Source organism: Perognathus longimembris, chromosome 8, assembly GCF_023159225.1.
Source record: "Perognathus longimembris pacificus isolate PPM17 chromosome 8, ASM2315922v1, whole genome shotgun sequence".
NCBI lineage: Eukaryota > Metazoa > Chordata > Mammalia > Rodentia > Heteromyidae > Perognathus > Perognathus longimembris.
Window position 1 is genome coordinate 57,104,047 of NC_063168.1, and position 22,892 is coordinate 57,126,938.

General features: G+C 40.2%; 1 protein-coding gene and 1 pseudogene across 2 annotated transcripts in view; both read right to left on the reverse strand.

Annotated features, from left to right (window-relative positions):
* Window positions 1-2,563: 2,563 nt before the first annotated feature.
* Window positions 2,564-3,428, reverse strand: LOC125356916 (annotated as a pseudogene).
* A 951-nt stretch (window positions 3,429-4,379) lies between these two features.
* Window positions 4,380-22,892, reverse strand: part of Spast (spastin) — a 55,680-nt gene continuing 37,167 nt past the window's right edge. For both annotated transcript variants that reach the window (XM_048353180.1, XM_048353179.1), the window contains exons 13-17: window positions 21,121-21,163; window positions 18,814-18,893; window positions 13,005-13,075; window positions 10,205-10,245; window positions 4,380-7,162 (exon numbers count right to left, since the gene is read on the reverse strand). In XM_048353180.1, the coding sequence (XP_048209137.1) occupies window positions 7,040-7,162; window positions 10,205-10,245; window positions 13,005-13,075; window positions 18,814-18,893; window positions 21,121-21,163 (358 nt within the window). In that variant the 3' untranslated portion in view covers window positions 4,380-7,039. The remainder of the gene's footprint in view (window positions 7,163-10,204; window positions 10,246-13,004; window positions 13,076-18,813; window positions 18,894-21,120; window positions 21,164-22,892) is intronic.

Genomic DNA, 22,892 nt, shown 5'->3' on the forward strand with positions numbered 1-22,892 from the left:
GTTTTGTTTTTTGTTTTGCCAGTCCTCGGGCTTGAACTCAGGACTTGGACACTGTCCCTGAGCTTCTTTTTGTTCAAAGTTAGCACTCTATCACTTTGAGCCTCAGCACCACTTCTGGCTTTTTCTGTTTGTGTGGTACTGAGGAATCGAACTCAGGGCTTCATGCATGCAAGGTAAACACTCTGCCACTAAGCCCTAGAAAAAGTTTTTTTTTTTTTTTGGCCAGTCCTGGGCCTTGGACTCAGGGCCTGAGCACTGTCCCTGGCTTCTTTTTGCTCAAGGCTAGCACTCTGCCACTTGAGGCACAGAGCCACTTATGGCCGTTTTCTATATATGTGGTGCTGGGGAATCGAACCCTGGGCTTCATGTATACGAGGCAAGCACTCTTGCCACTAGGCCATATTCCCAGCCCTAGAAAAAGCTTTTTAGGCAGTTAAAATTTGGCCAATTTTAGACCTGAAAGAAGGCAGTGTATAGCAAAGCGTGGTTTTTACAGAATGGGTATTGTCACACTATTGTAATGTCAAGAGTTTGGTGCCAATTTCTATAAGGAATTATTCTGTGGAAAACACATGGGAAACATGAAACTCTAGTCCAGAGAAATCCTTAGGTTTAATGGTTGGAAATCCTGTTAGGATGAAGACCAGAGTCATTTAATATATATATATTTTTTTTTGCCAGTCCTGGGGCTTGAACTCAGGGCCTGAGCACTGTCCCTGGCTTCTTTTTGATCAAGGCTAGCACTCTACCACTTGAGCCACAACACCACTTCTGGCTTTTTCTATATATGTGGTGCTGAGGAATCAAACCCAGGGCTTCATGTATACGAGGTGAGCACTTTACCACTAGGCCATATTCCCAGCCCAAGACCAGTCATTTAAAAACAGATTGCCAGTTGCCCATGGTTCATGCATGTACTCTTAGCTACTAGGGAAGTTGAGCTCTTGAGAATTGTGGTTCTAAGCAAGCCTGCGCAGGAAAGTTTGTGGGACCCTTATCTTCAATTAATCACTAAAAAGCTGGTAGTTGAGCTGTGGCTCAAGTGGTAGAGTGCTAGTTTTAAGCAAAAAAAGCTCAGGGACAGATCCCAGGCCCTGAATTCAAGCCCCAAGTACAACAGAAAAATGAAAACCCACACTCTCGTGTCTATGTTTCTTGTTCCAGACTTCCACTATATGAAAACCTTTCTCAGTGTAGCTGACACTCCATACTAAACTGCCTGTCACTGCAGATAACCCTTCTATCCTCACTTGGGGGCTCTTAACACCCAACTCTGCCAAGTGTCTTCCTCACTATAAACACTGATCTTTACTACTGCACAGAATAGAGGTAAAATACCAGGTTAGAGACTATTCTTACAAAGTTCTGCTTGAAACATTGACTCTTGGGGCTGGAAATGTGGCTAAGGGATAGAGTGCTTGCCTAGCATGCATGAAGCCCTGGGTTCAATTCCTCAGCACAACATAACAGAAAAAGCCAGAAGTAGAGCTATGGCTCAAGTAGTAGAGTGCTAGTCTTAAGCAAAAAGAAGCTTAGGGACAGTGCCCAGGCCCTGAGTTCAAGTCCCAGGACTGGCAAAAGAAACAAAGCAAAACAGAACATCGACTCTTGGCTGGCATCTGTAAAACTGGATTTGGGAGGTTCCCCTAATCCCTATCAGAGTGACTCTGTGCCCAATACCTTCACGTATGTTACTGTGGCTGAGGAACTGAGTGCATCCTGTGTGACTTCACTGGGTGTCTTTGACCTTTATATTTGTCTTGACTTTTTTTTTGTCCAAGTGATGTGCAGAGGGATTACAGTTACATATGTAAGGTAGTAAGTACATTTCTTATCAAACTTGTTACGTCTTCCCTCATTTTTCTCCCACCTTTCCCCTACCCCCATAAACTTTTTTTTTTTAATTATTTTTGCCAGTCTGGGGCTTGAACTCTGGCTAGGCACTGTCCCTGAGTGCCTTTTGCTCGAGGCTAGCACTCTACCACTTGAGCCACAGTGCCACTTTTGGCTTTTTCTGTGATTCTTTGGATTTAGGAGTCTTAAGAGACTTTCCTGCCCTGGCTGGATCCTCATATCTCAACTTCTCGAGTAGGATTACAGGTGTGAGCCACTGGTGCCTAATCTGTCTCACTTTATTTCAACGACCACTACAAAATCTAGAAGTTTTTTTTTTTTTCTTAATGTGAATGTAACATAAAAATGTACTTCAAGGCTGGTCCAGCACCTCTGGATTCGGGAGGAAATAGCTGTTTTGAAATGACCCTGCAGGACACCCTCACCTTCCACTGGAATGACTCAAGCCTCAACAGGGACCTGAGGATCAGAGTTTAGAAGTCTCTGGCTTCTCATTGGTCGTGCCATGGCTTGGTTCCTCCCTAACCACTACTCCAGCACATCTTAGTAATAAACAAAGCACTAGGAAAAACTAGAATTACTATCACTCAACCCTACTGGGCTCAGGCTACAAACCTGCACCTAAAGGTGCCATTCTGACTAGATTCTATGAGGGGAGTGGGTGCAAGAAACAATGTTAAAAATGATAATGGGAGCCACTGGTCCCTGTCTGCAGCTACCTCCAACTTAAGATCTAGAGAAGTGGTCAGTGAGGTGCAGAATGAGTGGGCAGGGAAGGTGTTCTGTGGGGTAGCAGTCCACCTGCTTGCCTTTACTTCTTGGCCTTGCACTGGGCAGCCACAGCTTCCATTGCTTTGTGCAGTCGCTTTGTCCCCCAGGAACTGCATGGGCTTGATGAGCTTCAGGTTCCTCTCCAGTTCATAGATAATGGGAATTCAGGTTGGCAGGTTCAGCTCCATGATGGCCTCTTCAGAGACCTTCCAGATGCCTGCTCACAGGAGGATAGCTGATCCTCACTGAGGTCTGCATACCTGCAACCTCTACTGATGGTCAGGCTCCATTGGAGGTGGTGGTACATCATAGAAGTGAGATCTTCACCTTGGCCTCACCATGTTTAGCAGCAGTTTCTGCTTTATTGAGGCCAGTCAGGACCGCCCCCCCGCAGTGCTGCTCACTGAGGTGCTAGGTTCTCACCACTGACAATCAAATCTGGTCAATGGCATCCAGAGAGTCCTAATTGCTCTCTTCTGCACCGAGGTGAAGCACATGTCAAACTCAGCCAGCATCTTGCAGAGCCTGACAGCCAGGCTCAGGTCTGTGTGGTACCTGGTTCTCCAGGTTCCAGGCGCTCAAGCCATGCTAGATCAGCATGTTTGTAGGCAGTCAGGTTGGTAGGTTTGGGATGCAGTGCTGAATGCGCTCACTTATTTTTAATCCCATCTTTCCTTGATTCTACCAAGTGTGTTTATCTTAGGAACCCATTGTACTTTGTCTAGTGGCTTTTTTTTTTTCTTGCTAGTACATAGGCATTTGGCCTATGACTCTTGCTGGACTTCTTCTGCTCACTGCTGGCATACCACCATTTCCCACTTTGCCAGTCACTGGAGATGGAGCCTCAAGGATTTGTCTACACCACCAAGCTCCTAACCTTTTTTTTTTTTTTTTTTTGCCAGTTCTGAAGCTTGAACTCAGGGCCTGAGCACTGTCCCTGGCTTCTTTTTCCTCAAGGCTAGCACTCTACCACTTGAGCCACAGCGCCACTTCTAGCTTTTTCTATTCTATATATGTGGTGCTGAGGAATCAAAACCAGGGCTTCATGTATACGAGACAAGCACTTTACCACTAGGCCATATTCCCAGCCCCCAGGCTCCTAATCTTTTCTTTTGTGGGGTTTTTTTTTTTTTTTTTTGGTACTGGGAATCGAACCCAGGACGTTGTACTTGCTAGGCAAGTGCTTTGCCACTGAGCCACATCCCAGCCCCAGGCTCCTAATCTTGATCCCTAAATCTCAGCCTCTTGAGTAACTATGATTACAAGAGTGAGCCACCTGCGCGCAGCTCCTCCCTCCTACCGCTTCTCAAATTACAGGTACAATAGACTGAACACTGTCCTGCGTATCTCAAACTTCTGTTTTTCTGTGTTTTTGTTTGATAATTGACATGTCTTTCAGTTCAGTTTTTCCAGTGTTCATTTTAGCATTACATCAGTCTAACAGAAGTTACTTCAGATACGTTTTGCTTCAGATTTGATTCAGACTTACAAGTTGTGCTTGAATTGTGTTCCCATATAAACTACAGAAAAGCTGGAAGTTGTCCTATAACCAATTGGTTTTGGGGAGTGGATCTCTTCCAATACGGAGTTCGTACAGTTTTGGTTTTGGCTGCCCTCCAAAACCTTCTATTTACTGCTTTTCATATTTTGTTCAGAGTGTAAAACTTTTATTGGCAAGATTTACAAAATGCTCCATAGCCACACTGCAACCTCTGAAATCTCAAAAGGTTTTAAATTAAAAATTAAAGGCAAAATAAAATTCATCATTTATTTACAATTCATTAGATAAAAACCCAATTAATGAGCCTGTGTCCTTAATTTCCTCTGAAGAGAAGTACAAAAGACCTGACTAAAACTGAGTGAGACAAGCACTTAAAGGAAAGTAAACTGTAAATGATTCAGATTACCAAAAGAATTAGTTTTTGTACAAAATATAAAGAATCTTACACTATAAACAAAGACTGCTGTATACATACTTAAATCAGGATTCTTTTATATGCTTTTCTTCTAGTTTTCCTTGAGCACAAAACACATTTGCAAAATTCAGAAAGATAATAACCTCAATGGGCAGACTGTCTCAGAAAAAGCTGTTACTTCTAATATATGTGGAAAGATCATATTGATTATTTCCTTTGGTTCAAAGTCCAATAATCAAAGTTTTTAATTTGCAAATCTGCCATATTGATATGAAGAACATACTAATGTATACTGTTTATGCATTATTTTTTAGGAATATAATAGAGATCAACACAAAATCTACAAGGTTACAATTTAACAATTCAGAAACCCAAAGCAAATACTATCTTTACCAAAAGACCAAGCCAATCCCTTGCCTCCGGATACTATGTCATTATTCTGTTTTCACTACTGCCCTATTAAAGAACCACAGCTTAAAATAAAACTGACCATGCTAAGTCATAGAAAATAATTCTCTAGCAACTATCTTGACTTCAGACTTCCATCAGCAAAGAAAATTTTATACACTGGTAAGTATTCATACAGTAAAGTAACTTCAACTCAATGTTTATGGTACAGTAATGACTTGTATTTAATATCTGAAATCTGTTACCTAAAATCTTTCCTAATAGAACTGTAATAATAATGAAAAATTAGAATATATTTAAAAGGTTGAGTTAGACCCACATAGTACTTCAGTATCATTAGCCAGCAGTCTTCCTAGTTGAAAACAAAATGAAATTTTGAGCTTTACTAAAAAGGTTACAATTTGGGATTTTCCAATTGTTTTTATCATATACACCTAATTATCACCCTTGTTTCTTTTTTTAAATCAGTATTTTATAGCTTGTTTTAACATTTTAGACCTTCAAGGTACAATCTTTAAGCAAAGGTTTGGCTCTTGGGGATTTCTTTCCTATTTATCCCAACTCTAGTTTTTTATTATACTGGGAGTTCTAAAAACACATGAGTTAAACTATGGCTACATACAGCATATGATGCTAAGAAATCATATATCTTCTCTTCTTAAATCTTTAACAAGAGCAAGAATAAAATTAAGGAGAATGCATATCTTCATTATAAAATCTTATCTAGCAGGGAAAATGTTTTACTCTCTCAAAACAATTTTGCTAAATAAAAAAAATCTTCATTACTACTACAAAATTATTCTTTCCACCCGTGACATTTTACATAGCATTCTTTAAGCACCAAAAAAAATTTCTGTAAACAAACTTTTAGCCAGTAAACTAGGGGCAAACATCTATTTGCCTTTATTATATTTAAAAGGCCATGATATGGATTTCTACTTCCTACAATGCATTTTCATAATAAAAAATGCAGGCATATTTATACAAACACGCAGAATTATTGTACATTTTGTGAAAACAAAAGGTAGATCAACAGACTAGAACTCTTCAGTTAAACTAAGCACAAGAAACCTATAAAATGTATGCAATATATAAAAATTCTGTATTTTAAGCTTCATTTAAGGGATTCATAATTATTAAGAATAGAAGATGGTAGTTTCACTGGTTTGTAATTTTCCTATAAACAGTAAGAAAGTAATAAGCAAATTAGAAATATATTAGCTCCAAGTATTTCCCTTCTGTCATATGGAGCCATTTTTATAGCAATTACAAATGGCTCTTTTAAATATCAGAATAATTCTAGCAGACAACAAATATTATCTGGAATAAGTTAACAGTTGACAATAATTTCTGACTTATTGAAAAAAATACTGCAGGTTACATGAGGATTTATCTACCTTTAATATGACAGTAACACAAACCTTCTCCTCTATTTTACCAGATTTGCTTTGTTGCTCGCTCTTCAATTGTTTCCTAAATTGTTTGACAGTAGGTAAGAAGACAATAAAAGTAAAACAAAACAAAACAAGCCAAAATAATTGTCTGTAGATGTGTAAAGAAAAAAGCCTCAAAATAGCTTTTTCCTACTTCTATTAAGAAAACATTTCATTTGGCACACTGGATTTGTAAAAAGAAAAGAAAAAAATAAACTAAATGTTTGGTATTCCAATCATAGATGGGTAAAATGACAGTAGGAAAGGAAATTAAGAAAAAATACTATTTTAAAAACAAGACAAACAACCAAAGGTTCTATGTGTCTTCTACCATCACTGTCTCTGAAATACTTTCATTTGCTACCTGATATACAGATTATTATTTACATTTGATTACATTGGTAAAGGAGACCAGATTCATTTTTGATGTGCTCTAACTTAACAGTGCCCATTGAGATAACCATAACCATCAACAAAATATTCCATTCACAATTGTATATTTTCAGTTTGTTTTCCCATTCATCTTCAAGTTGACTGCACAAATAATTGTAAAACTGAAAAATCCCGTAAACTTAGGCTGAGTTTCTGTAACTGATATTCATTGAAGATGTGTTTCTTGTTAAGTAAAATATTCTGCAGGCTTTCAAAGTCAATTCTTTAAACGGTGGTATCTCCAAAGTCCTTGTTCCAACGGATGTATGCTTCTAAGGTTTGAGGACTCACACTGCGTTTTATCTTTTTCAAGGATTCAGTGAAATCAGATAATCGAATATTTCTCATCTAGATTTAAAAAAACACATAATACCCGTGAATAAACACATTAGCTCTAATTTGATTAAAAGGTGTTTATTAATCTTATAATACAAACAGTAGAAAATCATGCCAAATATTTTAATGTATTTTCTATTATTACATGTTACACAACATTTCTATATAAAACATCTACAAAACCACTATGCTAACATCTTTATTACTTATGTTTAGTTTCATAGGTATTGGCATCCTTCCCTCCTTGCCTCCTTCATTCCTTCCCTCCCCCCTTATTGGTTTCTTCTTTTCTTCCTTAGTTTTGTGCCAGTACAGGGAATGAACTAGTACAGGGAATGCACTCTTGCTTGGCCTTTTTTACTCAAGCCAAAAGGAAATGTGTGGGTGTGAGAGGGAAAAACTGGAAGAGTATGAAGGAAGAGGTGACATTTTTGTTGTTGTTGTTGAAAGTTGGAACACTACCACTTGAGGCACTGCTCCACCTTCAACATTTTGCTGGTTAATTGGAGATAAAATTCTCTCAGAACTTTCTTCCCAGGCTGTTCTTTGAACCATGACACTCAGATCTCAGCATGCTGAGTAGCCAGGATTTCAGGGATGAGCCACTTGTTCCTAGCTGAATTTTTGTTCTTATGAACTTCATATGAAAGATAAACCTGGGGCTGGGCATGTGGCTTAGTGGTAGAGTGCCTAGCATGCATGAAGTCCTGGGTTAGATTCTTCAGAACCATATACACAGAAAAAGCCAGAAGTGGTGCTGTGGCTCAAGTGGTAGAGTGCTAGCCTTCAGCAAAAGAAGCTCAGGGACAGTGCCTAGGCCCTGAGTTCAAGCCCCAGGAATGGCAAAAAAGCAAAAAAAAAAGAGAGAGAGAGAGAGAAAGATAAACCTGTTTTTTCTTATTTAAATTTAAGCACACGGGGCTGGGAATATGGCCTAGTGGCAAGAGTGCTTGCCTCATACATGAGGCCCTGGGTTTGATTCCTCAGCACCACATATACAGAAAATGGCCAGAAGTGGCGCTGTGGCTCAAGTGGCAGAGTGCTAGCCTTGAGCAAAAAAGAAGCCAGGGACAGTGCTCCGGCCCTGAGTTCACGGCCTAGGACTGGACAAAAAAAAATAAAAATTTAAACACACACACACACACACACACACACACACACACACACACACACTGAGAAACAACAATACTCTAATGGATATATCTAATTCTAGCACATAATTTCAGAGACCAAACTACGTATGTTTACCACTCATTCTATAAACAGGAAATAAAGAGTAGGATTCCTTAGTCTTTATGCAACAGGTGCTTAATATCTGCTTGGGCTGAGGAATACTGACTCCTTATAGAAAAGCTTACTTAAATTAATGGAACACTGGATAAAAGGTGGCCATTCCAGCCTCTACGTTGTATCAGTGCTCTGACATCTTGTCTCCTGCAGCTATTTTGGAATCCAGGAAGGACATGCTTAGTTAATTATGTGTAACTCTCCAAATCGGGTGGGAAGCCCAAGGTTAACACTTGTTTTCCCCAGGAAAACTAGGCAATCTAATCATCTATTCTCTTTTTTGCCCAGGGAAGGAATAACTGTCAACCAATGCATAAAGCCTTGGGGATGTGGCAGTAACCTGGGAGACAAGAACCAAGGCCAAGAGCATACCTGTAACCTTAGCTACTCAGGAGACTTGAGATCTGAGGATCACAGTTCAAAGCCAGTTGAGGAAGGAAAGTACCTGAGACTATTTCCAATCAAACGCCAGAAAGCCACAAGTGGAGCTGTGACTCAAGTGGTAGAGCCTTGAACAAAAAAAAGCTCAAGGACAGTGCCCAAGCCCTGAGTTCAAGCCCTAGAACTGACACACAAGAAAAAACAATCTTTGGAAGTAGAAGTGTAGCTAAAGTGGTAGCACCAGCTTCAAGTGAAAAAGCTAAGCGAAATTGTGCGGCCCCGATTTTAAGCCCCAATGTTGGTACATGTGCACACACACACATATACATACACACACCCATTGACAAATAGGTTATAAATGTAATTCAAGCCTGATTTCAATAATTTGCCTGCAGTTATAGCTATCTTGCATATCCAATTTTGTTACATGTTTTTCAAAAATTGCATCAGCATCTTATAAACTGGCCTATATTTGAAAATACTATAAATTAAATTACAAAGGTAAATGCATTATTTGTATAGGGAGGAAGAGATAAATGTTACTTCATAAAGTGTTTAATCATAGGGTGCTATTTTTCCCTTTTCTTTTTTTGCCAGTCCTGGGGCTTGAACTCAGTCAGGGCTTGGACATTGTCCATGAGCTATTTCTTCTTCCTCTTCTTTTTTTTTTTTTGGCCATACTTGGAGCTTAAACACAGGGCCTGGGGACTGTCCCTGAGCTTCTTTTTGCTCAAAGCCAGTACTCTACCACTTGAGCCACAGTGTTTTCTGTTTATGTGGTATTGAGGAATCGAACCAGGGGCTTCATGCACACTAGGCAAGCGCTCTACCACTAAGCCACATTCCCAGCCCTTTTCTTTTTCTTTGAGACACAGTTCATGTGGCTGGTGTTGGTCTTGAATTCATAATTTTCTTTCTATATTCTAAGATTATAATGCCACCACACATGGTCTCTTCCCTCTCCTTCCATTTTCTGGTTGCACTTCCTCTTCCCCTTCCCCTCCCTTTTCTTTTTGTAAACAGTTTGGGAATGGAACCCAGCTTATTTTATATGCTACACAAGCATTCCACTACAGAGATACATCCCCACTCCCATACAGATCTCCTTGTATTGTATAAAATCAAGTTTTTAATCATTTTGTTCAGTACATAATATGATTTGACAGCAAAAGACTTAATGACTACATGAATATTTTTATATTTCTGTGTGTATATATATACCTAAGAGACTAAGAACATGAGACTAATTTCATACACTCATAATTTTCAAGTTAATCAAAGTTACTTTTTTTAGAATTTGTATCCAAATAAAGTGGAAAAAATCCAGACAAAATTATTAGTCTTACAGAGAACCAAAAGAAAAGATAATAATAAAAAATAGTATACCTCACTTGCAGACATGTTCTTCACCTGTTCAGGTTTCAGTTCTATAAAATATAAAAGTAAGACACTTAAAAAAAAGGAATTATAAATTGCCTAAGGATAGAAAAGTACAAAGATCTAGTGTCTGCTTAGTACAAATCACTGTATTAAGAGATAAATATTAACATTGCGAACACTTGGAATTTGTAAATTTTTACATAAGGGTAACATTTTTCTTTATGAGACATGAGAAGTATTCAATTTCTGAACAATTTCTCATTTAACTTTCCAGCAACAGAATCCATAATTTATAATTTTTTTTAACCAGTCTTGGGGTTTTAAACTCAGGACCTAAGCGCTGTCCCTGAACTTTTGTGCTCATTGACTTTCCTGCCCAGGCTGGCTTTGAACCATGATTTTCAGCTCTCAGCCTTCTGAGTAGCTAGGATTACACGTGTGAGCCACCAGTACTTGGCACTTTTTACAATTTTTAAAGAATGTGACTTTTTTTGGGGGGGTGATAGTTCTGGGCTTTGAATTTAGGGACTCGCGGTCTTATTCACGATCAGTACTCTTCCCACTTGAGCCATACCTCCACTTCTCACTTTTGCTGGTTAATTGCAGGTTAGTCTTACAGAATTTTCTTCCAGACTCAACTGCAATCTTCCTGTCTTAGCCCCGTCTAAATAGGATTATACAGGCACAAGTCTCCAGCACCTCACTCATAATTTCTTCTTTTTTTTTTTAGCCAGTCCAGGGCCTTGAACTCAGGGCCTGAGCACTGTCCCTGGCTTCTTTTTGCTCAAGGCTGGCCGTTTTCCATATATGTGGTGCTGAGGAATTGAACCCAGGGCTTCATGTGTACGAGGCAGGCACTCTTGCCACTAGGCTATATTCCCAGCTCATGACTTGTTCTTTTAAAAAGGTATTTAGGTTTTTAGAGGAGGAATCATGGCTCAAAGGGTAGAGTGCCTGTCTAGCCAACATGAAGCCTCAAGTTCAAATTCCAGTATTGTGAAACATTTAAAACTTAGTTTCAGAATAGGAACTCATATTCCAAATAATATAAATAGAGGTTGGAGATGTAGCTCAGTAGAAGATTGCTCAGATAGCATTTGTGGGGCCCTAGGTTCAATCCCTAGCACTGTCAATAACAATAACAATATATCTGGGTGCTGATAGCTCAGGCCTGTAATCCTAGCTACTTAGGAGGCTGAGACCTGAAGATTGAGGTTTAAAGCCAGCAAAAGTAGGAAAACGCATGAGATTAATAGGTCCAATTACCACCAAAAAGCCAGAAGTGGAGGTGTGGCTCCAAGTGGTATAGTGCTAGTCTTGAGTTCAGGTACATCATCCCTGAACCTCTTCTGAACTGAGAGTGGGGTGATACATGCTTATCCTAGTGATGACAGGAAACATCAAATGGGGGGGATGGCAAGATTGTACCTTAAAAAAAAAAAAAGTTGGAAGCATGACTCAGCAGTACGATGCCTGCCAAACAAGTGCAAGGTCCTGCATTCAAACCCCAGTACCAGGGCTGGGAATGTGGCTTAGTGGTTGAGTGCTTGTCTAGCATGCATGAAGCCCTGGTTTTGATTACTCAGTACCACATTAGCAGAAAAAGCCAGAAGTGGCACTGTGGCTCCAGTGGTAGAGTGCTAGCTTTGAACAAAAAGAAGCCAGGGACAGTGCTCAGGCCCTGAGTTCAAGCACTGGGACTGACAAAAAACAAACAAACAAAACCCAGTTCATAAACAAAAAAATAATAACTAAGCTAGGTGCTGGTGGCTCATGCCTGTAATCCTAGCTACTCAGGAGGCTCCAGATCCAAGGATTGTAGTTCAAAGTCAGCTCAACCAGTCAGATCAGAGAGTCATATCTCCAGTTAACCAGCAAAAAAAAAAAAAATTAGAAATGGAACTGTGTCTCAAGTGGTAGAGTACCAGATTTGAGCAAAAAAGGTAAGCCCTGAGTTCAAGCTCTAGGACTGGCAAGTACACATGTACTCACGCACAGATACACACAAGCACATACACTCAAAATAATAAATTTCTAAAAGAATATATCTGCTCTTTGGTGTGCATGACACTTACTTGCACAAACAAAAGAAAGGGAGGCATGGCTCAAATGGTAGAGTGCCTGGCTTGCAAGCACTAAGCCTGAATTCAAATTCCAGTACTACAAATTAAGAACAACAACAACTCCTTTTTCCTACCCAGTTCCAAGAAGTGAAACGTCTTGGGTACCCCAGGGGTCATGGTCCACTGGTTCATGGGCTATTTTTCTATATCCTGTGAGCTAAGAATGGTTTTAGTTTTAAAAGGTTCTTTAAAAAAGATGATAACAAGTATGCAAGTGACACCAGAATCAGTCTACAAGGCCTAAACTAGGTAAGAATTTTTAGCAGAAAAGTTTGTTAGCCTTTAGCCTTAAAATTCAGTTTTCTACTGATGTAGATTTACTGCTTTCACCTGATAACAACAACAACAACAACAACAAAAAGATCTCTCCTGGGGACTTTTTAAACTTCTAAAGTGGCAAAACAGTTTTGTTTTGTTTTTCATTGCTGGTCTTGGGGCTTGAACTCAGGGCGTGGGTGCTGTCCCTGAGCTGCTGTGCTCAAGGCTAGCAATCTATCCCTTGAGCCACAGCTTCATTTCTGAATTTCAGGTGGCTAAAGTCTCATAGACCTTCTTGCCTGGTCTGTCTTTGAACAATATCCATTTCAGCCTTCTGAGAAGCTAAGGATTACAGGTCTAAGCCATCAGCACCCAGCTAAAGTGGTATGTTAAACAGATCAAATATTGAAGCACTCATACACTACCTCGAATAGGACCCAGCGCTGCATCTTTTGCCAAAGCTGTTAGATCACTTCCTGAGTATCCATCTGTCATTCTGAAAAGTGGAAGGAAGAAAGAGCAAAGTTTTTAATTTTATAGATTAAAAATTGGGAATGGTAATGGATGCCTGTAATGTCAACATTCAGGAAACCAAAGCAAGATTATAAATGTTTGAGGCTACTCTTGGCCTCGTGGCTAGATCCTGTCTAAAAAGCAAAACATACAAAACCCAAATCCAAGCAAGCGATCAAACAAAAATCTCTAAATAATAAAGGCATAAACTACTTTGTCTTTGGAAGCACAATAATACTTCTGTGGTTTGACTGTTTTGTGTATGTCTGCCAGTAAAAGGGCTTGAACTTAGGTCTTTATACATTTACTTGGCTCTTTTTTTTTTTTTTTTTTTTTTTTGCCAGTCCTGGGGCTTGGACTCACGGCCTAAGCACTGTCCCTGGCTTCCTTTTGCTGAAGGCTGGCACTCTACCACTTGAGCCACAGCGCCACTTCCGGCTTTTTCTATATGTGTGGTACTGGGGAATCGAACCCAGGGCAGCTTCATGTATGGGAGGCAAGCACTCTACCACTAGGCTATATTCCCAGCCCCTTAACTTGGCTTTCTTGCTCGCAGCAGGTAATCTACCAATTAAGCCATGCCCTAGCGTATGGCATTTTGCTGGTTACTTGGAAATTGATTCTTGAATATTTTTCTACCTAGGATGGCTTTGAACAGCGATCCTTCAGGTCTCAGCCTCTTGAGTAGACAGTATTACAGGTATGAGCCACTGGGACCTGGTGCATGGTTTGATTTTTTTTTTTTTTCGGTCAGTTGTGGGGCTTAAACTCAGAGCCTGGGTAACTGTCCCTGAGCTCTTCTTTTTGGGGGGGGGCAGTCCTGGGCCTTGGACTCAGGGCCTGAGCACTGTCCCTGGCTTCTTCCTGCTCAAGACTAGCACTCTGCCACTTGAGCCACAGCGCCGCTTCTGGCCGTTTTCTGTATATGTGGTGCTGGGGAATCGAACCTAGGGCCTCGTGTATCCGAGGCAGGCACTCTTGCCACTAGGCTATATCCCCAGCCCCCCTGAGCTCTTCTGCTCAAGGCTTTAGTTCTACTACTTTGAGCCACAGCCCCACTTCCAGTGTAGTTATTTGTTTTTGCCACTCCTGGGGCTTAGACTCAGGGCCTGAGCACTGTCCCTGGCTTCTTTTTCCTCAAGGATGGCACTCTACCACTTGAGCCACAGTGCCACTTCCAGCTTTTTTTTTTTTTTTTTTTTTTTTTTTTTTTTTTTTTTGGCCAGTCCTGGGCCTTGGACTCAGGGCCTGAGCACTGTCCCTGGCTTCTTCCCGCTCAAGGCTAGCACTCTGCCACTTGAGCCACAGCGCCGATTCTGGCCGTTTTCTGTGTATGTGGTGCTGGGGAATCGAACCTAGGGCCTCGTGTATCCGAGGCAGGCACTCTTGCCACTAGGCTATATCCCCAGCCCCCCAGCTTTTTGTATATATGTGGTGCTGAGGAATCGAACCCAGGGCTTCACGTATACGAGGTGAGCACTTTACCACTAGGCCATATTCCCAGCCCCAGTGTAGTTATTTGGAGATAAGAGTCTCACAGACTCTCCTGCCTGGGCTGGCATTAAACTTCAATCTTCAGATCTCAGCCACTTGAGTAGCTAGAATTACAGGTGTGAGCCACCAGCATCAGCTCATGCTTTGATTTTGTTTTTATTGCTGTTGTTGGTTGTGGGGCTTGAACTTAGGGCCTGGGTGCTGTACCTGAGCCTCTTGGTGCTCAGGGCTAGAATTCTACCATTTGAGTCACAGCATCACTTGAGGTTTTTTGAGAGGTTAATTAGAAATAAGAGTCTCATGGAGACTATTCTGCCCTAGTTGGCTTCAAACTGCAATCGTCATACCTCAGTCTTCTGAGTAGCTAAGATTACAGGCATGAGCCACCGGTGCTTGGCTTCATGGTTTGATTTTTAATAAGAGGACCAAAAAGGCTCATTGTAAAAAGCAAAACAATGTAATGTGAGCACTTGCAACAGCTTACATTTTCACCATTAGGACAACCATTTTAGAGCCAGGTGCTTGCTGGTAGGAGGCTGAGATCTGAGGATCACAGTTCGAAGCCAGCCCCAGGAGGAAAGTCTGTGAGATTCTTCTCTCCAATTAACCACTAGAAAACTGGAAATGGTGCTGTGGCTCAAAGTGGTAGAGTGCTAGCCTTGAACAAAAAAGCTCAGGAACAGCACTCAGGCACTGAGTTCAAGCTCCACAACCGACAATAACAAAACAACAACAACAAACTACCCTTTTAGGTTAAGGCATACACTCCAGAATGCCCCATTAGAATATAAACGTGTCACTGGGAAAGGTAGGATCTATTGGTGGCCAACTGATCTAAACCTCAATTACTTCTCTGTAAATCATTCTCTATCTTGGCAAATACTTTCTTGATGTAAAATGAGCACCAAAAGGGTAGATTTCTTGAAATGTAGAACAGGATGAAAGAAAGATCTGGTATAGAAGATACTGGCAAACAGAGGCATACTTGACTAGAACACTAGAGTGGTAAGACAAAAGGAATTACAGGGCTGGGAATATGGTAGAGTGGTAGAGTGTTTGCCTAGCATACATGAAGCCCTGAGTTTGATTCCTCAGCATCACATATACAAAAAAAGCCAGAAGGAGCTGGGGATATGGCCTAGTGGCAAGAGTGCTTGCCTCGTAGACATGGCCCTGGGTTCGATTCCCCAGCACCACATATACAGAAAACGGCCAGAAGTGGCACTGTGGCTCAAGTGGCAGAGTGCTAGCCTTGAGCAAAAAGAAGCCAGGGACAGTGCTTAGGCCCTGAGTCCAAGGCCCAGGACTGGCAAAAAAAAAAAAAAAAAAAAAAAAAAAAGCCAGAAGTGGTGCTGTAGCTCAAGTGATAGAGTACTAACCTTGAGCAAAATGAAGCCAGGAGCAGTGCTCAGGCCCTGAGTTCAAGCTTCAGGACTGGCCAAAAAAAAAAAAGGAATTACACAAACAGTGGAAACTCATGCCTGTGATCCCTACAGGGGGCTGAGATACAGAAGATGGAGGTTTGATGGAAGTCTGGGCAGAAAAGTCTGTTTCCAAAATAACCAGCAAAAGAAACCAGTGCTACAGATGTTGGTTCAAATGACAAAGCATCAGCCAAGTGCAAATTAGGTGAGTTCAAACTGCAGTACTGAAAAAAAAAAAAAAAAAAAGAAACCAGGGAGGCTGGGAATATGGCCTAGTGGCAAGAGTGCTTGCCTCGTATTCATGAAGCCCTGAGTCCAAGGCCCAGGACTGGCAAAAATAAATAAATAAATAAATAAATAAATAAATAAATAAATAAATAAAAAATAGAAACTAGGGAATAGAGGCAAAGGAGAAGAAAATAAAATAGGCAAAAACATTTATTTACCATGTGAATTATGTTAAACATATATACAGGTCAAATATTAGCTGAATCCTGAGTAACAAAAAAGGACTTCATATTTCTTTTTTTTGGCCTGAGCACTGTCCCTGGCTTCTTCCCGCTCAAGGCTAGCACTCTGCCACCTGAGCCACAGCGGCCCTTCTGGCCGTTTTCCATATATGTGGTGCTGGGGAATCGAACTGAGAGCTTCATGTGTAGGAGGCAAGCACTCTTGCCACTAGGCCATGTTCCCAGCCCAGGACTTCAAATTTCTAAGTATTTACTTTGTTACTTTCTTCCAGATATCTTGAAAGTGTTTTTACTAAAACTGTTCACTATTCATATAGTTGGTAAAATTTTAAATTACTTTTTGACTTGTTTCTGGAACTAAAACTCATGTATCTCCTATATTCATTTGTAACTGAAGTATGTGATGCTCATTAAAAAGTTTAAGACAGTCTGCCATTAAGTGGGATCCTCTGGGCTCATTGGCCTCATCTTGCTTTACCTTGGTGCAGAATACAACTGAGCAGGAATTCTGCTAAGTATAGTACAAATCCTTCACAACTGTATCTGGACAGCTAGACACTATAATCACCATGGCCTGATTTCAGCAAGAATTCTGTAGAATTTGTCCTGTAAGAATCCCCTTTTTTTCTGATGTTCCATATCAGTAATTTTCCATCTACTGACCCTCATCTTGCTTCTTGGCTATAAATTCCCTCATGTTCTTGCTGGGTTAAGAGTCAAGACCAATCTCCAGTTCTCTGCACGATCAGCTGCAGTGTTTGCTATACCTAGGACCATGACCCCTTTTGTGGGGTTTTGTTTATATTTATTTCTTTTTTTAGTTGTGGGGCTTGAACTGGGCATGGGCACTGTCCTTGAGCTCTTTTGCTCAAGGCTAGTACTCTACCACTTTGAGCCACTGCTGTACTTCCAGTTTTTAAGTGGTTAATTAGAAAAAAAAGAGTCTCATGGGAGCTGGGAATGTGGCCTAGTGGTAGAGTGCTTGCCTAGCATACATGAAGCCCTAGGTTCAAATTCTCAGCACCACATATACAGAAAAAGCTGGAAGTAGCACTGTGGCTAAAGTGGTAGAGTGCTAGCTCAAGCAAAAAGAAGCTACGAACAGTGCCCAGGGCCAGTTAAAGCCCCAGCCCCAGGACTGGCAACAAACAAACAAACAAACAGTCTCATGGCTTTTCTTTCCTGTGTTGACTTATAAACACGATCCTAAGATCTCATTGTCCCGAGTAGCTAGGATTATAGGTATAAGCCACCAGCACCCAGACTTGGTTTGTTTTTTGAGACAGGGTCTTGCTACATATACCAGGCCTTAAATTCATGGCCCCTTTGCCTCAATACTTGAAATTACAGATGTGCACCCAGCATTCCCAGCTTCTTTAGTATTTAAAAAGAAACAAAAAACTGTTTAAAAACGTAAAAGTTAAGCCAGGTGCTGATAGCTTAAACTTGAAATCTAGCTACTCAAGAGGCTGAGATCTGAGGATCATAATTCAAAGCAGGAAAGTCTGTGAGACTTGTATCTCCAATTAGCCACCAGGAAACTGGAAGTGGAATGGTGGCTCTAAGTGGTAGTGCTAGCCTTAAGCAAAAGAGCTCAAGGACAGTACTCGGGCCCCAAGTACAAGCTCTACAACCATTCCATGCCTCCCACCCCTCAAAAAGATGAAAAAGTTTAAAAAGATTCCATAAAATATAAAAAAAAAAGGTGTGTGTGTGTGTGTGTGTGTGTGTGTGAGAGAGAGAGAGAGAGAGAGAGTGTGTGTGTGTGTGTGTGTGTGTTGGGCTGTGAATGTGGCTTAGTGGTAGAGTGCTTGCCTAGCAGGCATGAAGTCCTGGGTTCAATTCCTCAGCACCACATAAACAGAAAAAGCCAGAAATGGTGCTGTGGCTCAAGAGGTAGAGTGCTAGCCTTGAGCAAAAGAAGCCAGGGAAGTGCTTAGGCCCTGAGTCCCAAGCCCCCAGGACTGACAAAAAAAACACGTCTTGGCATTAGTAGATATTGCATGGTTTAAGTTTTTTAAATTATTTTAATAACATATAAACTTTATTTACAAAAAATACACCATTTTTTAGGTCAGGTCTAACCAGACAGAAACTGAATTGAAATATTTATGTGTGTGTGTATATATGTATATATATTATGAAATATATATATGGAGCAAAAGGAGATGCAATGGGAGGGGAGAACGGGGGAAGGAGGAGGAGGACAAGGTAAGCTTTTAACAAGTGAATTACTCATATCAAGCTTGGGTTTATTTCAAATTAATACAGGAAGGCAATTCTTTGCCAAATAAATAGAAACACGCTGAGAAAATCCAAATTGAATTACTCACCTAGCAAGTTGTGCTAGTTCTTTTTGGGTCAATGGACTTCCCTGTTTACATAACAGATTTTTAAGTAAAAGCAGTCTTGTCTAAAAAAAGAAATTAAAGAATTATCAGTTCAATCTTCCTTTTTTTTGGGGGGGGGGGTCAGTTGTGGGGCCTGAACTCAGGGCATGTGCACTGTCCCAGAGCCTCTTTGTGCTCATGGTTAGGGCTCTACCACTTGAGCTACAGTGTACTTCCAGTTTTTGCAATGGTTAATTACAGGTAAGAGTCTCACAGGGACTTTTCTGGCTATGCTGGCTTTGAACCTCAAGCCTCCTGAGTAGCTAGGATTACAAGTGTGAGTGAGCCATTACCACCCAGCTCTTGTTTTTGGGTGTTAGTTATAGGGCTTGAAATCAGGGCCTGGCACTGTCTCTGAACTGTTTTTCTGAAGACTAGCATTCTTGAGCCACAGGTCCTTTTATTTTTGGTAGTTAAGGATTTTCATTGATTTTCTTGACTGAGCTTGCTACCTACGGGGATACTCAGGTCTTAGCCTCCTGTGTAGTTGCGATTGTAGCCCAGCTCAATCTTTAATATCAAAATTATCAAAGTTAATAATCTGCCCAGCGTTGATGTCTCAAGCTTGCAATCCTAGCTACTCAGGAGGTTGAGATCTGAGGATCACAATTAAGTTTGTGAGACACTTTTATTTCCCATTAATTGAAGTGGAGCTGTGACTCAAAGTGGTAGAATGCTAGCTTTAAGCACAAAAGTTCAGGGACAGTGCCCAGGCCTTGAGTTCACAAGTCCCTTGACCAACCCTCATTCTACCCGAAAGTTAATAATACTTATTTAACATATTAAGACTAGCTTGATAAAGTATTCAGGAAACAGGTTGAAATCCTGATTATCACTGTGAAACCTCATATATGTCTTTCAAGTAGAGTTAAAACTACCTGTGTTATAAGAGTTACTGAGAGAACTGATGATCTAAACAAACACTAAAGAAATAGCAGCTGTTGCTGGGCACTGGTGGCTTATGCCTGTAATTGTAGCTGCTCAGGAGGCTGAGATCTGAGGATTTTGGTTTGAAGCTAGACTGGGCAGAAAAGTTCCCATGAGACTCTTACCTCCAAATAACCTCTCATTAACCAGAAGTGATACTGTGACTCAAGAGGTAGAGTACTAGCCTTGAGCATGAAGAGGCTCAGGGATAGCGCTCAGGCCCTGAGTTCAAGCCTTACAACTGACAAAGAAAGAAAGAAAGAAAGAAATAGCAGCTGTTTCTATCAAGAATGTTAAGTCTGAGCTAGACAATCATAAATTTCAAAGAACTTTTATTTTTATTATTTTTTCTCTTTCAATAGGTTTTAAAGATATATTAATCTATATTTCAAGAATTTCACTCCTTACAATTATACAATTAACTATTAATAAATTTATAGTAGTACAACCCTTAGAACAATACTTTTAGAATATTCTACCAATCTGGTAAAATTCACTCAACCTTGTCTTTGCCCTAGCAAACTAGTGATCCACTTCACATTTCTAAAGAGTTATCTTTTTAGACATTTTAGATAAATGGAATCATATGATAATTAGTTCACATATGGCTCCTTTTATTTATGGTATGCTTTCACGTGTGGGCCAATTCAGAGCTAGAATTAAGGACCTCCCACTCTTATCTTACCTTTTCAGATCTAGGGTCTATATCACTTGAGCCAACACCTCTTGTTCTGGCCTTTGGCTGGTTAATTGGAGATTAAGAGTCTAAAGACTTTCCACCTGGACTGGTTTTGAACTTTAATCCTCAGATCTCAGCTTCCTGAATAGCCAAGATTATAGGTGTGAACCATTAACAACTGGCTACCAGACTGGAATATGCATACTGATACCTCTTGATGTTGTAGTGCTGGGGATCAAACCCAGAGCCTGTGATCCTCATTATCAAACTGAGTAGCTAAGATTACAGGCATGAGCCCATTAGTACCTGGCTGAAATGGAGTTCTAATGAGATTTTTGTCAAGTGGACCTTGATTGGTATGCTCAATTTCTGCCTTCCAAGTAGCCTGGATTACATATGCACAGAGCCACTCCACCACCCCACCCCCGGCTAAAAATTCTTGTACATGTCTTTATGTGGACATGTTTTCATTTCTCTAGCATAAATTTTTAGGAGTACCATTGCTAGGTGTCTTGTGTTAAGTTTATGATTATCTTAAACTATTAAAGATTCCAAAGTGACTTTAACAGTTTTAAAGACTCGATATCATCTAGATGAGAGTTCTTGTTTCTGCTTTTAAGAAAAACTCCAACATTTATACATACCTCCTCATTTGGTAAAGACACATATACTCGTTTGATGAAACGCCTAAAAAAAGATTCAGATAATTTTAGAAATTTAACTTTGAATTTAAAACTAACTCAATTCAAAGTAACAAATGACAAGAAAAAGGCTTTAAATATAATATTCAAATGAAAAAAATGCATCCTCACAGCTAAAACAGTATTTTTACTTACTTTAAAAACTACTAATGTTTAAAAAATAATTAATTTGGGCTGGGAATGTGACTTAGTGGTAGAGTGTTTGCCTTGAGCAAAAGAAAAGAAGCCAGGGACAGTGCCCAGGCCCTGAGTTCAAGCCCCAGGACTGGCAAAACAAACAAACAAACCTTACAGAAAGTGAAATATAAATTCATCATTGTCAAACTAGGTAAGATTCATGCAACTAAAATATACAAAATACTACAGATGATAGTGACAAGTGTACTAACAAAGGAAGAAACACAAAGATCTACCATTGCAGATCATGGACATAGTCATCTAATATGGGGTCTTCCAAAGGAAATACAGACAAGCACACTTTTAAGGGTAATCAAATCATTCCTATTCATTTATTTATTCATGTTTTAATTTTTTTTTGTTTCAGTACTGTGCCTTGAACTCGGGGTTTTGAAGTCTTGCACTGTTTTTTCACTCATTCTCTACTACTTGAGTTATGCCTTTAGACCAGTATTTTGCTAATTGAAATTAAAAATCTCATGGACTTTTTGCATGGGCTGGCTCTGGACTCAAGGTCTTAGCTTCTGAGTAGCTAAGATTATGGGTATGAGCCAGAGGTACCCAACTCCCTCCATATTTAAACAAACAGGTAATATCTGATGATACAGATCATGTAAGCCCTAATCAGTAACACAGAAATGACAAAGGAGGTAAGTATACTGAGGAACTCAAAAAGCACAACTTTGTAAAAAAAACACCTCAATCAAGTCTGGCTAGTGGGGCTGAGAATGTGGCTTAGGGATAGAGTGCTTATCTAGGTGCACGCATGAAGCCCTAGGTTCGATTCCTCAGACCATATAAACAGAAAAAGCCAGAAGTGGCACTGTGGCTCAAGTGGTAGAGTGCTAACTTTGAGCCTAAAAGCAGCCCAGGGTCAGAGCCCAGGCCCTGTGTTCAAGCCCTAGGACTGGCCATAAATAACTAATAAAAACACTCTACAAACTATTCTACCAAAAATAAGGGGAAAATCCACAGTTAAACAGATATAATGAAGAACAAGTACCAGTTTCCCAAACAGTACACTTAGACTTTGACCAAATATTTTCTAAAGAATATAATGATCTTATGAAACAAAGTGTTTTTCTATGAAGTAATAACTCAGGGATGTGAGAGCTTAAGAAAATGACACACAACAGCTCAAGAGACAATAGAAGATGAGAGAACAGGAAAGCAATGAAAAAGAAAAAATATCACAGAAACAAAATTATAAAAGATGTAGCAGCAAGGATACTAACTACTGGCCTGTTAAGTAAGAAAAACCTATAAATTTTTTAAAAAATTTTTATTATCAAACTGATGTACAGAGAAGTTACAGTTTCATATGTTAGGCATTGGATACATTTATTTTTTTTTTTTTTGGCCAGTCCTGGGCCTTGGACTCAGGGCCTGAGCACTGTCCCTGGCTTCTTCCCGCTCAAGGCTAGCACTCTGCCACTTGAGCCACAGCGCCGCTTCTGGCCGTTTTCTGTATATGTGGTGCTGGGGAATCGAACCTAGGGCCTCATGTATCCGAGGCAGGCACTCTTGCCACTAGGCTA